Raw genomic sequence first — 15091 nt, forward strand, 5'->3', positions numbered from 1 at the left:
AAAAGGTTGTTTAGTTATATCAGTTATTGTTTTTCATAAAGCGTACCCCGGGCTGTGGAGTCGATACAAAAATCATCCAATTCCGACCCTGGGGGTACCTGAAGTGAAATAAGATGTGAGGTGTGATGAGATAAACATGGGCAGACATAGTACCAGTCCTACTAAGAACTTGCTTGTGTTCCCGTCTTATTTGTTTTTTTTTAATTGTAAAAGTTAAATTTGCGTTATATTTACACATATATGTTGGACAAGCAGTAGAATGTAGAGGTAGTTCTGAGAAGTAATTAGAAACCAAAATGCTTGTATCTGGCTGAAAAATCACTCCTAATAATAGAACAGTGTTGAAAAGGTCATAATTTCTAAGTGTTGCAGCTGTATGAACCTGATTTTACATCACACTGACATGGCTGCTGCTTACAGTTATAAGAAAGGAAAAGTTCTAGCTATGCTATAGTTCAATAAGGAATGCAGTGTGCGGCCAACAGTAGACTAATGTATAGAATCCTCAATCTCAGGTGTCAAAAGAAGAGGCTCCAAGTACTATACAATAAGGAGCATCTTAAACAATGAAACTGTGCATGGTGATGACACAAGATCACCTAAGCGCATGTCATGGTAAGGGGCCATTGCAGGAGAACATCAGGCTGCAGAAGCACATTACAAGCAAGGGCAAAGTGGCACCTAAAATGACTTGTAGCATACAGAATATATAATGCACTATACCGAGCTGGGCAGGGGATGTAGATCACCCCTATATAATGCTGGTGGAATGTGTCGGCAGGGCAGTGGCGTAAATATAAATCATGCCCCCCCAGCAAAACTGTGAAGGGGCCCCCAATGTTCACACCCTTTCCCTTGCCTATACCTAATGACCCTCACAGCCAGGGGGGCAAATCTTTCAAAGGTCATAAAACAAGTGCGGACATCATAATCTTCACACCCATAACAAGTGTAGTCACAAAACACCTGATCTGAAGGATGCACCCCTTTATCAGAGGGAATGAAGTTGTATTCTGGCCCCCCTTACAGCTGTGGGCCTCCATGATGTCACAGGGGATGCTCCCCTTTAGTTATGCCCCTGAAACAGAGAGGTCAGAATATGGTTAATTATGTGTATAACTGCACAATATAGGCTGCAGTATCTGTTCTGGGTCAGTACTGGTCACCTTATATAGGGGGCAGTGTCTGATGACATGGGCTGCTGGGTTGCACAGGATTGCAGTGGCTGATCAGGAGATGCTGTGACCATAGGTAACATGTTTCCCTTATGGCTGCACAATGCAGGCTGCAGTATATGTTCTGGGTCAGTACTGGTCACCTTATATAGGGGGCAGTGTCTGATGACATGGGCTGCTGGGTTGCACATGCTTGCAGTGGCTGATCAGGAGATGCAGTGACCATAGGTAACATGGTTCCCTTATGGCTGCACAATGCAGGCTACAATGTATGTTCTGGGTCAGTACTGGTCACCTTATATAGGGGGCAGTGTCTGATGACATGTGCTGCTGGGTTGCACATGCTTGCAGTGGCTTATCAGGAAATGCAGTGACCATAGGTAACATGGTTCCCTTATGGCTGCACAATGCAGGCTACAATGTATGTTCTGGGTCAGTACTGGTCACCTTATATAAGGGGCAGTGTCTGATGACATGGGCTGCCGGGTTGCACAGGATTGCAATGGCTGATCAGGAGATGCTGTGACCATAGGTAACATGTTTCCCTTATGGCTGCACAATGCAGGCTGCAGTATATGTTCTGGGTCAGTACTGGTCACCTTATATAGGGGGCAGTGTCTGATGACATGGGCTGCTGGGTTGCACATGCTTGCAGTGGCTGATCAGGAGATGCAGTGACCATAGGTAACATGGTTCCCTTATGGCTGCACAATTCAGGCTGCAGTATATGTTCTGGGTTAGTACTGGTCACCTTATATAGGGGGCAGTGTCTGATGACATGGGCTGCTGGGTTGCGCAGGATTGCAGTGGCTGATCAGGAGATGCTGTGACCATAGGTAACATGTTTCCCTTATGGCTTCACAATTCAGGCTGCAGTATCTGTTCTGGGTCAGTACTGGTCACCTTATATAGGGGGCAGTGACCATAGGTAACATGTTGGTTGCACATTGCAGTGTTTTCTGAATGAAATGTTCTGTCACTGCAGTGTGAATGGGCTGTTACAGAAGTCAGTAATGACAATGGAATAAGCAGACTGCCACTAGGAGAGGTAACTGGACCTGGGAGCGGTAATGTGACTCATAGTCCTGCTATTGAACCTTCTCCAATCCCTGACTCATTGCACAGAGATCCCAACTGTCCCTTTTTGGGAACCGAATCCCTCTCTGTCCCCATTTCTTCCTCATTTGTCCCTCTTCCAGGACCAATATACAGATCTAGGAAACTTAATTCCCACATTTTTTAAATTGATATATTTCTTGTTTTCACATGTTAATACAGTAGAGTCTCAGTTATCCGGCACCAACAGCGATTGGCTGATGCCAGATCAGTGTGCTTTCTGGTTGCTTGAGGTTCAATGTTAAAAATAGGCGTAGCTGATACAATACTATACTCCACTCTATATACATACATGGTAAAATACAGTTATTGAACAGGTGGAGCTGTGGAACCCGGTCTATAAGCACAGCAGAGCCCAACAGCCTAAGATGTTGGCCTTCACCACTGTGAGTACTGCCAGTGATTTGTGCTGGTTGGTTGAGACTTCTGGTTAGTTGTGTTCCGGATAACCGGGACTCTACTGTATAAAGGAAGACTAATGATAATAAAAAGGACCAGTTGGATTGAATTATAAAACTATCTTTTTCTTACAAATTCTTAGTGGTATGCGTGACTAGTGGTGTGGCAGGGGCGTGCCTGGTGGTGTGAGAGGGGTGTGTCTTAATGGTGTCACTCTTCCCTACCTTTAGAAAGTTGGGAGGTATAACATTACTGATCAGAGAGCCCTCATTTTAAGAGCTGACAACCTAATCTTCCTACATTTACTGTATAATGGAGTTCTAATGTATTACAGAGCAGTGGAAACAGATCATCCGTCTCTGCACCAGAGGAGCTTACACTCTAATGCCCTCACCACAGTCACACTATTATTATTATTATTATTATAAATTCATACAGCTCTGACATATTCCATAGCACTGTACAGAGATCACTCATCTGTTTATATAAGTCTGCACCAGAGGAGCTTACACTCTAATGTCCTACCACAGTCACACACTATTATTATTATAAATTTATATAGCTCTGACATATTCCACAATGATAAACAGAGGAACACCAAGAGCCCCAATAGTGTAGTACCGGTATGTATTGACAAAGGAGATAATGACAAAGAGTAATAGTTGTTATACTCACAAACATGGGTCACCAATAGGCAACCACTGTAAAGGCAGGTGGGGAGATTATCCTGACCCCACTCAGGAATAAGAAGTCGCTCTCTGTAGATAGTAGAAAGGGTCGCAACCCTCCACCCAGGGTGGATACAATATTATATAAGAGAGAACAGAGGCGCCAAAAGGATAAAAGGGGTTACAGCATCTAGCAAAACAAACGACACTCAGCGCCTTTGCCTGGTAGAGGCGCTGAGTGTCGTTTGTTTTGCTAGATGCTGTAACTCCTTTTTCTATTGCCTGAGGAAGCGGGCGCTGACCCGTGAAACGCGTTGCCAGCTTTGTTTTATCTGGAGTTCGTTAATAGACTCAATGTACAGTCGTGTTGTGTCTGCTTGGAGGGAGTAAGTCCACCACTGCCTCCTCTAATTACCAAGTTTTGGCTTTTAAGCTCCTTTAAAACCCCTTTTATCCTTTTGGCGCCTCTGTTCTCTCTTATATAATATTCCACAATGATGTAGAGATCACTGATCCATTCCCATCAGTCTCTGCACCAGAGAAGCTTACACTCGACTGTCCTCACCACAGTCACATATTATTATTATTATTATACATTTATACAGCTCTGACATATTCCACAGCGCTTTACAGAAATCACTGATCCATTCCCTTCAGTTTCTGCCCCAGAGGAACTGACACTCTAATGTCCTCACCACAGTCACATATTATTATTATTATTATACATTTATAGTGCTGACATATTCCACAGTGCTGTACAGAGATCACTGATCCATTCCCATCAGTCTGTACACCAGAGGAGCTTACACTCTAATGTCCTCTAATAAGAGAAGATCTTAAAATCAGACCTGGCATGCAAATCTCCACCTGTTTGAAAGTGAGTAAACCAAACCCCATAGCTGCTGATGATGTAACAAGCTGCCATCTAATACGTTTGCAGCTTCTAGGTTTCATGTACTTTTGCTTGGTTCACACTTGCAGCGGCTGCAGGGCCGGACAGTGCAGTATTCACTCCTGTGGGTCGTTGGATTCCAGATGCAGATATATTTCCACCATATGCTTCTATTGGAAACACATCTGCTTGACTGGAAAAATCATGCAAGGCAGGACTTTGCATTCCCCTGACCGCAATAAACTGACGCGTGTGAACAACAGACCCTATTGACAATATAGGAACCACTGGCATCTGCGCTTTTCCATTGGTGCCGATTAGGCAAAACAGACAAAAAAAGTCAGCTTTTCCTTATTATGTGAACTGAGCTGGTTTGAATACGGCCATAGTGGGCAATAAATATTGCCTCAGATAAGAGTCTTGAACAAAAACAGCGTGTACAACGGCCGCCCAATGTCTGCTAAAGATCCAGCATGCCGGATCAATGACGATCCCCGGCGCCTGGACACTGCACAGTCGCATTGTTTTGGATTATTTAGTATTTATATAGCGCTGACATCTTCCACAGTGCTGTACAGAGTATATTGTCACTTGACTGTCCCTCAGAGGGGCTCACAATCTAATCCCGACCATAGTCATATGTCTATGTATGTATGGTGTAGTGTATGTATAATACTAGTATTATTAGTGTATAATAGTTTAGAGCCTATTTATAGGGAAGCTAGTTAACTCATCTGTATGTTTTTGGGATGTGGGAGGGAACTGGAATGCCTGGATGAAACCCACACAGACACGGGAGAACATACAAATTCTGTGTAGATGGTGCCTGGCTGGGATTCGAACCGGGGACCCAGCGCTGCAAGGCGAGAGTGCTATCCACTACACCACCGTGCCTCCCATTGTTCTCTGTTCTCCCTGCTCCCCTGTCCATGGTTAACTGTTCCTTCGCTCGCCATTCATTGTGCCTCCGCCCTCCTCTATAGTAACAGACGCATTGCTAGCCTGGAGGCTAGTGACGCATCTGTACAGCGTTGGCACTGCACTGTCACCCAAGAGATTGAGTTCTGATCCCTGCGACAGCACAGTCTCCTCGTGTACCAGGCTTTAGCTTCAAGTCTGTGGAAATTTGCATGCAAAATCAGTTTCATCTCTCCAGCCATGAACAGGTTAAATAGCTGGAAAATGACTTCTATGTCTTAAGTGAAAAAAAAACAACCTGCAGATTGATTTAATTTGAAAAATCAGAACCTGTTGAAGTATTTATTCATTAATTGTTTAAATTACAGCAAGGAAGACAAAGTAAAAAGCTGTCTGGCTGTGGCAGTCGGCAGACATTTAATCTTCTGCTAATATTGAATGACCTTTATCATAACTCCATCTAATTAATCCCCAAAGTCATATTTATTTGATGATCAGCCTGATGGAAATCTTGCAGGTAGATGGAGGAACTTTGCTGCCCCCTGCTGGAATATTTCAGGAAGGCAGCAGTGTGCTGTCAGTACTAAAGTTTACCTTAGTTCCTTCTATCTGTATCAGATGCACCAGCAATATCTGTTAGGCCAGTGTTCCTCAGCATTATTCTATAGCATATACTCTTTCATTAGTGACTTCATTTATTGGCCAAACACCTCACAGCTCCCAACTGTCCCTCTTTTGGAGGCACAGTCCCTCTTTAGGAACCCCGTCCCTCTGTGACTCTTTCTGCAACAGTTGTCCCTCTTTCAGGACTCAAGTACAGATCTATGTAAATATATGTATTTTTCTACTTAAAATGTGATTAATCAATTCTAAACTTTATTCCCATCCTTTAAATTGATATATTTCTTATTTTTAAAATGTTAATTTGAAGGAAAATGAACCAGGATAGAAATGTGCTTTGAATTATAAAGCATCATATTTTTCCTATGAAATCTTTATGGTATGAGTGACTAGGGGTGTGGTAGGGGAGTGATTAGGGGTGTGGCAGGGGTGTGGCTTAAGTGCCCCTCTTTTTTATCTCAAAACTTTGGGAGGTATGCCCCCGATTGTTAACTTCATTTGAAGTACCTCGAGACATTTGTGTCACCATTACATCACAAGAGCTCTGCTTCTGACATGGGAGACCAGAGTTCGTATCTCATCTCCCTGTTTAGTAAGCCAGCACCTATTCAGTAGGAGACAATGGGCAAGACTGCTACTGCCCATAGAGCGCACCCTAGTGGCTGCAGCTCTGGTACTTGAAGTCCGCCAGGAGAAAAATGCGATATAAATTTGCTGTGTCTTGTCTTGTCATGTGTCACCAGCACATCATATGTAATAAGGTGCCTTCATACTTATCCCTGCGGTTTTAGGTGCGTTTTTTTGCAGAGCTGTGGAGTGTGAATTTTTGGGTACCTGGACTCAGAGTCGGTGGTTTCATAACTAGGAGTTGGATGATTTTTGTACCAACTCCACAGCCCTTTTGATTTTTCATACTTGGGATTTGCGTTTTGTGTTTTTTTTCTCATCCGATTCTTTTTTGTTTGTGTTTTTATGCACATTTTCGCATCCTGATTTTTCCATGCATATTCATGAAGTCAATTTGTACAAATTTGTATGTAAGTAGCTTTACATTCCCATGCAAATTTTTGCATTTGCATTGACTTACATTGTATGAAATTTGCATGTCTGTTCTGAAAAAAAGTAAACATATAGGCCTTTTTTTTTCTGCAGAAAACTCGGATGCGAAAATTTGCTCTAAAGGTGGCGCCGTTGACTTGTATTAGAAGGGCGGTGAGCACGAAATTCCAAAAATGTAATTTGCATACAAATTCTGTGATGTGTGAAAGATCCCGAAGGCCACCACTGCAGTGAGGAAACTGCCACAATGCTGTATTTTAGCCAGATGTTATTTAGTTGGTCCTAGTTTCTGCTAGTTTTGTAAAGTTTGATTACTGTACAGTGGTTCCAAAAATGAATAAGTACTGTATTTTTTGGACTATAAGACTCACCTTTTCTCCCCCAAAAGTGGGTAAAACATCACTGCGTCTTATAGTCCAATTGCAGGGAGTTTCTGACTTGTGAAACGCCTGCTAATATAAACCTCCAACCTACCGCAATGTTGGTGTACTGTGTCCATGCAGAGGAGAATACAGGGGGACAAATGCAGGACACAGGGGGACACAAAGGGGCGTAGAGGAGGACACAAGGGGGACATAAAGGGGCGTAGAGGAGACAAGGAGGGCAGAGGCGGACACATAGGGGGACAGAGGAGGACACAAGGAGGACAGAGGAGGACACAGGGAGACACAAGAGGTAGAAGGGGACATGAGGTACAAAGGGGCCATAATTCACAAGATGCCCCTTCACCATGGGTGCACCAGGTTTAGTATATATTTTTTCCCCTGGTTCTTGTCCTCTAAACCTAGTTGTGTCTTATGGTCAGGAGCGTCTTATAGTCTGAAAAATGGTAATATAAGATAAATATTATCATCATCATCATCATTATTATTATTATTGTGTATTTATATAGTGCTGGCATCTTATGCAACACTACAGTGTACATAATCATGTCACTGACTGTCCTTAGAGGAGCTCACAATTGAATCCCTACCATAGTCATATTCAAATGCCCTAACATATTATTATGCTTGTGAAATGTTTATATAGCACTGACATCTTCTGCAGCACTTTACACAGTACATAGTCATGTCACTGACTGTTCCCAGAGGAGCTCACAATCTAATCCTACCATAGTCACAGTCTGATGTCCCTATCATGGTCTAAGGGCTGGTTGACTCTATGCTGTCAGTTATGCCTCGTCGTACATTATGTGTGATGCGCATGGTAAGTAGAAAATCCATCAACTTTCATGTTTCTATCCACAGTACAGGAGAGCATTCTCAGGCATCAAAATGTAATGCGTCTTGGAACAAATTAACGGATGACACACACGATGATGCTGCCCTCAGCCAATCAGTGAGGAGCAGGAATGTGGGAGGAGAGATAACAAGCTTCCTTCTCCCCGGCAATGTACCAGAATAGAGTCAGGCTGACTGAGATACGATTTATTACAGCAGAAACAATTATGATTATATTGGAATGCTTGCAATCCAGGCTGCATGTAGACTACATACTAAACACAAAACAGTGGGTAAATGGAATTTGATTTTATGGCTGACAATCTCGCTTAAACATATCACTTCTTAGCGAAATGTGACTCTTTAAAGCATGCTATAAAAGTGTAACTTATGTACAAAAGCGATATGAAGCCTCCGTTGAGTGTGATTTATTTGGTCTCTGGCCTCATATGTATCTCTGCAGTTGATATTACAGAACTTTATTCTCTTTCACAGAAACTTTATATTTAATTGGAGTTAAAGCCGGCCTTAATGGAGACCTGTCAGATGTTCTCAATTAGATTCCAGCGTTTATCCGGTGCGGTTGATGCTTTATGTGGACAGAATGTGCGGCGGGTTACGGCACCGGCCCGCGCCTCCAGATGGCGTATATATTGCTTTTTATGAACAACCTCGCAGCTACTTAACGTCTGTTCCATAATATGGTAGAAAAAGTCTGAGACGAGAAGCGCAGAACAATTTGATGGTGTTTTATGTTAGGAGCCCCCAGTATGTTCAATGTGAGGAGGGAAGGGGGATCGGCTGCTGTTCTGAGTTCAGCAACATCAGATGAAAAGGCCTCATTTCTCAAGATTAACTTCAATACAAGTGTACCTGTCTTTTCACGAGCATGTGTACACCCACCTCCCACACACACGTGCACACCCTCCACACACACACACACGTGTACACCCACCACACACACACACACACGTGTACACCCTCCACACACACACACACGTGTACCCCCACCACATGCACGCACACACAAACACACGTGTACACCCACCACACACACACACACGTGTACACCCATACGTCTACACCCACCACACACACTGGTGTACACCCACTACACATACACACACACGTGTACACCCACCACACACACATTTGTACACCCACCACATGCACGAACACACACACACACACGTGTACACCCACCACACACACTTGTGTACACCCACTACACATACACACACACGTGCACACCCACCACACACACACACGTGTACACCCACCACACACACACATGTGTACACCCACCACATGCACGAACACACAAACACACGTGTACACCCACCACACACATGTGTACACCCACCACATGCACGAACACACAAAGACACGTGTACACCCACCACACACACTTGTGTACACCCACTACACATACACACACACGTGCACACCCACCACACACACATGTGTACACCCACCACACACGTGTACACCCACCACACACACGTGTACACCCACCACACGCCTGCATGCACAAACACACACTGGGTGGTGCCTTCTGAAGGGCTTCCATTTGATGGCATTCCTCCCAACTATGGGGCCAGGAAACGGACACTAAGCCCTACCCATGCCATGCCCTAATTTGACATGCAAAGCACCCTCCTGTAAAGTTCCCTGGTAGTCTAGTGGTTCCCCCACCCTCCACTAACGCTACCCTGGTGTCTAGTAGTTTGTCCCCTCCCTCCCCAATAAAGCTTCTCTGGTGGTCTAGTGGTTCCCCTCTCCCTCCCCAATAAAGATTCCCTGGTGTCTAGTAATTAACCCCCTCCCTAACCAATAGAGCTTCCCTGGTGGTCTAGTGGTGCTCCCCCTACCTACCCAAATAGAGCTTCCCTGGTGTCTACTGGTTTCCCTCTCTTTCCAATAAAGCTTCCCTGGTGTCTAGTGGTTTCCCCCTCCCTCCCCAAAAAAGCTTCCTGGGTGTTTAGTGATTTACCCCCTTCCTCCTCATAAAATCTTCCCTGGTGATCTAAAGTTTTCCCCCCTCCTTCTCCAAAAAAGCTTCCCTGGTGATCTTGTTTTTTCCCCTCTCCCCCCAATAAAGCTTCCCTTGTGTTTAGTAGGTTATCTCCTCCCTCCACTATATAGCTTCCCTGGTGTCTAGTGGTTCCCCCTCCCTCCCCAGTAAAGCTTCCTGGTTCTCTAGTAATTCCCCCCTTCGGCTAGGTCCACACTAGGTACGGTTGCAGGAGGGACGCTGCAGTCCGGGCTTAGGGAAAGAACCGCCACACCGCAAACCGTTTTTCAAAAAAAGTGCATCAGTTTTGCATCCGTTTCCGTTCCGTTTTTTACCCCCAAAACCAGACAGAAAACGTCTCTATGGGAATTTGGCCATTAGGAAGGTAGTGGGAGGAGTTTTGGGGCCAATAATCAATCATTTTGTCAATGGGAATCAGTGGGCAGGACGTGGGTGTGGATAATGCTTAGAAAAAAAGGTTACTTAACATTTTTTGAGCATGGGGAATGTAGTGGCGGGGGCTGTGGGAGTGGATTTGGGACAATCGATGGGAAGTGGTAGTGGTTGTTCTGTAAAGAAAGTAGATTAGCACCATGTAAGGATATTTGTAATATACAGGGGAGTGTTTTGGTAATGGCTTTGTCAGAGATGACGTTGAGGGGAGGAGAAGGAAGTTCAGGCTATCCGTTTTTTTCATCCGTTTTGGGTGCTATTTTGCCTGTGGAGATGGAGTTGCGTTTTCCCATTGCTTTTCACTACCCATCCGTGTATCCGTGGTCCGTAAAAATGCAGCAATTCCGGACCTTCCGTTCAGGTTTTGAAAACGGGTCCCTGCAAACGCAGACTGATCCGTTTTTTTCTTGGGTGAGTACGGCTGCTATTTTAAACATTAGTATCTGGGACTCCGTTTTTCATCAGGGCTGAAAAACGGAGCCATGGATACGTACCGGACCTAGTGTGGACTAGGCCGAATCCTCTCAATAGAGCTTCCATGGTGGTCTAGTGGTTTCCCCCCAATAAAGCTTCTCTGCTTTCCTAGTGGTTTCCCCCCTCCTCCCCCCCTGGTGGTTTTGTTGGCCCCTATCCTGTGCCTCGTCCTGTGCTCCCCCAGCTGACATTATGTATAGTATGCACATATGATTAGCAGAAATCCGCACTCCTTCAGATATTAATCTTAGTTTATTCAAAATTAAAAAAACATACAATAAAAAGAACTGTAAACTGCAATAAAAAGAACTGTAAACTGTAAAGTCCACCGCTTCCTCCCAGCAAATTTTAAAGTTTTTATCCGCTTTTATCCTGCTGGCGCCTCTGTTCTCCTACTGCTCATCTTTGATGATACCAGCCCAAACCAGTACTCCACCTCCACCTTGCTGGCGTCTGAGTCGGACTGGAGCTCTCTGCCCTTTACCAATCCAGCCACGGGCCCATCCATCTGGCCCATCAAGACTCACTCTCATTTCATCAGTCCATAAAACCTTAGAAAAATCAGTCTTGAGATATTTCTTGGCCCAGTCTTGACATTTCAGCTTGTGTGTCCTGTTCAGTGGTGGTCGTCTTTCAGCCTTTCTTACCTTGGCCATGTCTCTAAATATTGCACACCTTGTGCTTTTGGGCACTCCAGTGATGTTGAAGCTCTGAAATATGGCCAAACTGGTGGCAAGTGGCATCTTGGCAGCTGCACGCTTGACTTTTCTCAGTTCCTGGGCAGTTATTTTGCGCCTTGGTTTTTCCACACGCTTCTTGCGACCCTGTTGACTATTTTGAATGAAACGCTTGATTGTTCGATGATCACGCTTCAGAAGCTTTGCAATTTTAAGAGTGCTGCATCCCTCTGCAAGATATCTCACAATTTTTGACTTTTCTGAGCCTGTCAAGTCCTTCTTTTGACCCATTTTGCCAAAGGAAAGGAAGTTGCCTAATAATTATGCACACCTGATATAGGGTGATGCTTAATTGGTAGTAGGCTTTCGAGCCTATACAGCTTGGAGTAAGACAACATGCATAAAGAGGATGATGTGGTCAAATGTGGTCATTTGCCTAATAATTCTGCACTCCCTGTAGTTTAAATCTCCGACAGACTAGTTTGTCTCCGGCAAATTATTTGTTCTTAGTTTCCAGGCATTTTTTTTCCCAGTTCCTGTGACAGGACTCTTTGTGTTTCAGACGTCGACCTCGAAGCAGACAGATGCGAGCAGGAAGATGGCGTCCCAGTGGCCGCCGCGCAGCAGCAGCGCAGAGAACAAGGTCCCACACACTCGTATGGATGACGAAGCCGCCATCCAGGTATCGTATGACTGTCTCGCCTTTCAGTATTATGTCTGGTCTCTTATAGCACCAGCCACTGAGGAATTACTGTAATCCCCTGTAAGTCTTTACTGAATGTAGCAATTGTCGCCTAGATCGTCAGATCTGACACAATTGTGTGACGGGTCCTCTGTGTGGTGACTCCAACCAATAGCCTCTGACCAGCACCAACTATCAGGCTGTCCGTCAGCTTAAGTGTCCATTCACACTGGGGCAATTTGCGAGCGTTTACTGCGGATCGCCAAATCGCCGGCGATCGCTAGTGCTTTTAAAAGTGCTAGTGTAATGTAAAGTATATGGCAGTGATCTCACTGCCGTGATCAACGGCGATCGGCGGCAAACGTGGTGCATGCAGCACTTTTTTGCGATCGCAATTGCAGTGTTAAAAAAAACAAGCAAAAAGCGTGAAAATGCACAGTAAAAAATATGCGTTACTGCAAAAAAAAAAAAATTGACGCCACAAAACATTAGCGATTTTGTTACCGTCTTGCAATCCCCAGTGTGAATGGGCCCTAAAGGACCACTATTGCGAACATTTTTAAAATATATACATATAAAATATACGTTTCTCTCAGAGTAAAATGCATTACAAGTTACTTTTTTCCTATGTTGCAGTCACTTACCATAGATAGTAAAAAGCTGACAGATTTTGGACCAGTCCATTTCCTCTTACAATCCCCCTTGAGGAGATGGACTAGTCCAAAACCTGTCAGATCTGTCAAATTTTCACAACTTACTGTGACAGCGACATAGGAAAAAGTATTTTATAGTGCGTTTTACTCTGGGAAAAAGCTACATTTTATTTGTATGCATTTTATATTTTTTCACAATAGTCGCCCTTTAACTGGAAAATGGCGAACTTCCCGCATGCATTATCTGGAGGGTGGCAAAGCCTGCTGAAGAAATTATCATTTCAAAGGACATATTGTGAACAATTACGGCTGGATACATACCTTGTGATGTGATTGTATACTATGTGCAAACTCATCAAAGGTGTTTTTGTTAAGTATGTGCGAACTGTGGAGTAAAGATACCCATTCGCCATTAGATTTGTAGTAGATTAGGTGACCAATCAATATCTTCCATTATGTCTATTGTTTACCTGTTCTGCCTCTTTGCATTGCTAGATGTTAGACATAATTCATCTAATATTGGTCTGTACCCTGCAGCTGCTAGCTTATTGCTGAATGATACAGTACAGTACAGTGCTAAGCTGAGTCTCAATCGTTCACTCATGTCCTCCCTAACCTGACCGCCCTTGGACCGGATCATTGTTTAGCTTGTCAACAGAAATCCTCAGCGCTTGCCAGACAGTAAAGGTGGCCACTAACAGTCCAATTTCTAGCGAAAAATCGTTCGAGCGATCAGAAATTCTGATCGGATTGGTTGTAAATAATCTCTATTGGTGGACACAATCGAGTATGAACGAGTGAAAAAAATGTCATCCAAATGAATTTTCATCGAAACCAAACTTTTGATTTTCTTGTTGGTTGTGATAGATAGGAAGTAAAAATTGGTTTGTTGATGGTGTAGTGAACGATTTATTACAATATTACACTTCCGATCAGAATTTCTGATCGCTCGAACGATTTTTCGCTAGAAATTGGACCGTTAGTGGCCAGCTTAAGTTGCACACAAAAGTTTTATTGATGAAATGGTCATTTAAAAGGTGAACAATAGTTACATTATGGGTCCCCATAACATAAAGTATGCAATACACACAATACAGATATGCCCAGTCTCTCTACCCGACCGGTTTCGGCGCAATGGCCATTTGTTCAATAGAACTTTTTGTGTGAGAACCTACATGTTTACTGAACCTCTGTTTGGTTGCTGTGTTTGGTGGTCACCTGTTTAGTGACATACTGAGCACCGGGTGACTACAGTTCTTCCAGGAGTGGATTTGTCATAGACATCTGACCTGCATTCTTGTTCAGGGTCTATTGCTTAAAGTGTTAGAGACTGAGGGTCAGCAGGACAGCCAGGCAATGTGCATTATTTAAAAGGAAACAAACATGTCAGCCTCCATATCCCTCATCACGGGTTCACTTTAACCCTCACCTCTTCGCCGGCATGATTCCTGGCCTCCTCCAGTCACCATGAGTGCTGGTTCAATGCCGTCACACATGCGCCTCTGCCAGGTGGTACAGGTGCTCGCCCTGACCAGGTTAGGAATTGAGCCGGTAGAGAGGTGAGATTTTAAAACACTGGGCATGGAAGGTGGGGAGGGATCTGCCCAGGACCCCATTGGTTCTTGCAATATCGAACACCGTTACCACCGTGCACCTGATTGAGCCCTTGCAACCAAGCTTTTACAGCCCATCTGATCAATCCCTTCGATCAGTTTCATCCCAAAATTAGTCAAAAGGTCAACTGGGCGGCAATGTTGTGGCACCAATTCTCTTCCAGTTCAATACAATTATCGAATCAGACGGTCACCCAGCCCACAATACTGTAATAAGGAGTGTATGGCCATTGACCCATAAGCTCCTCCCCCCACCAGCAGCGTTGGCCGCAGGTGTGGCAGGATGGGAAGGGATCTGCACTCTGGATGAAATCTGCTGGTAAGCTAGAAAAGGCTGAGCTTGACAGACAGGGTTATTTTCAGCTTGGAATAAATATAAAACTAAACGTCCATGTTTGACCCCTGAGTTGTGTTAATAACATGTTGGTGTCATGCCCCTCAGGTGGGGGCCATTGTA

The 15091-nt window shown here is 44.3% G+C and overlaps 1 protein-coding gene and 1 long non-coding RNA gene across 5 annotated transcripts in view; one reads left to right on the forward strand and one right to left on the reverse strand.

Moving 5' to 3' along the window:
• Positions 1-15091, forward strand: part of STK33 (serine/threonine kinase 33) — a 170336-nt gene that overhangs the window by 105619 nt on the left and 49626 nt on the right. For all 4 annotated transcript variants that reach the window (XM_068260766.1, XM_068260764.1, XM_068260767.1 and 1 more), the window contains exon 3: positions 12249-12368. In XM_068260766.1, the coding sequence (XP_068116867.1) occupies positions 12285-12368 (84 nt within the window). In that variant the 5' untranslated portion in view covers positions 12249-12284. The remainder of the gene's footprint in view (positions 1-12248; positions 12369-15091) is intronic.
• LOC137538533 (uncharacterized) overlaps positions 1-15091 on the reverse strand; it is an 834068-nt gene that overhangs the window by 44297 nt on the left and 774680 nt on the right. The window lies entirely within an intron of this gene.

This window comes from Hyperolius riggenbachi, chromosome 11 (genome assembly GCF_040937935.1).
Source record: "Hyperolius riggenbachi isolate aHypRig1 chromosome 11, aHypRig1.pri, whole genome shotgun sequence".
NCBI classification, from domain to species: domain Eukaryota; kingdom Metazoa; phylum Chordata; class Amphibia; order Anura; family Hyperoliidae; genus Hyperolius; species Hyperolius riggenbachi.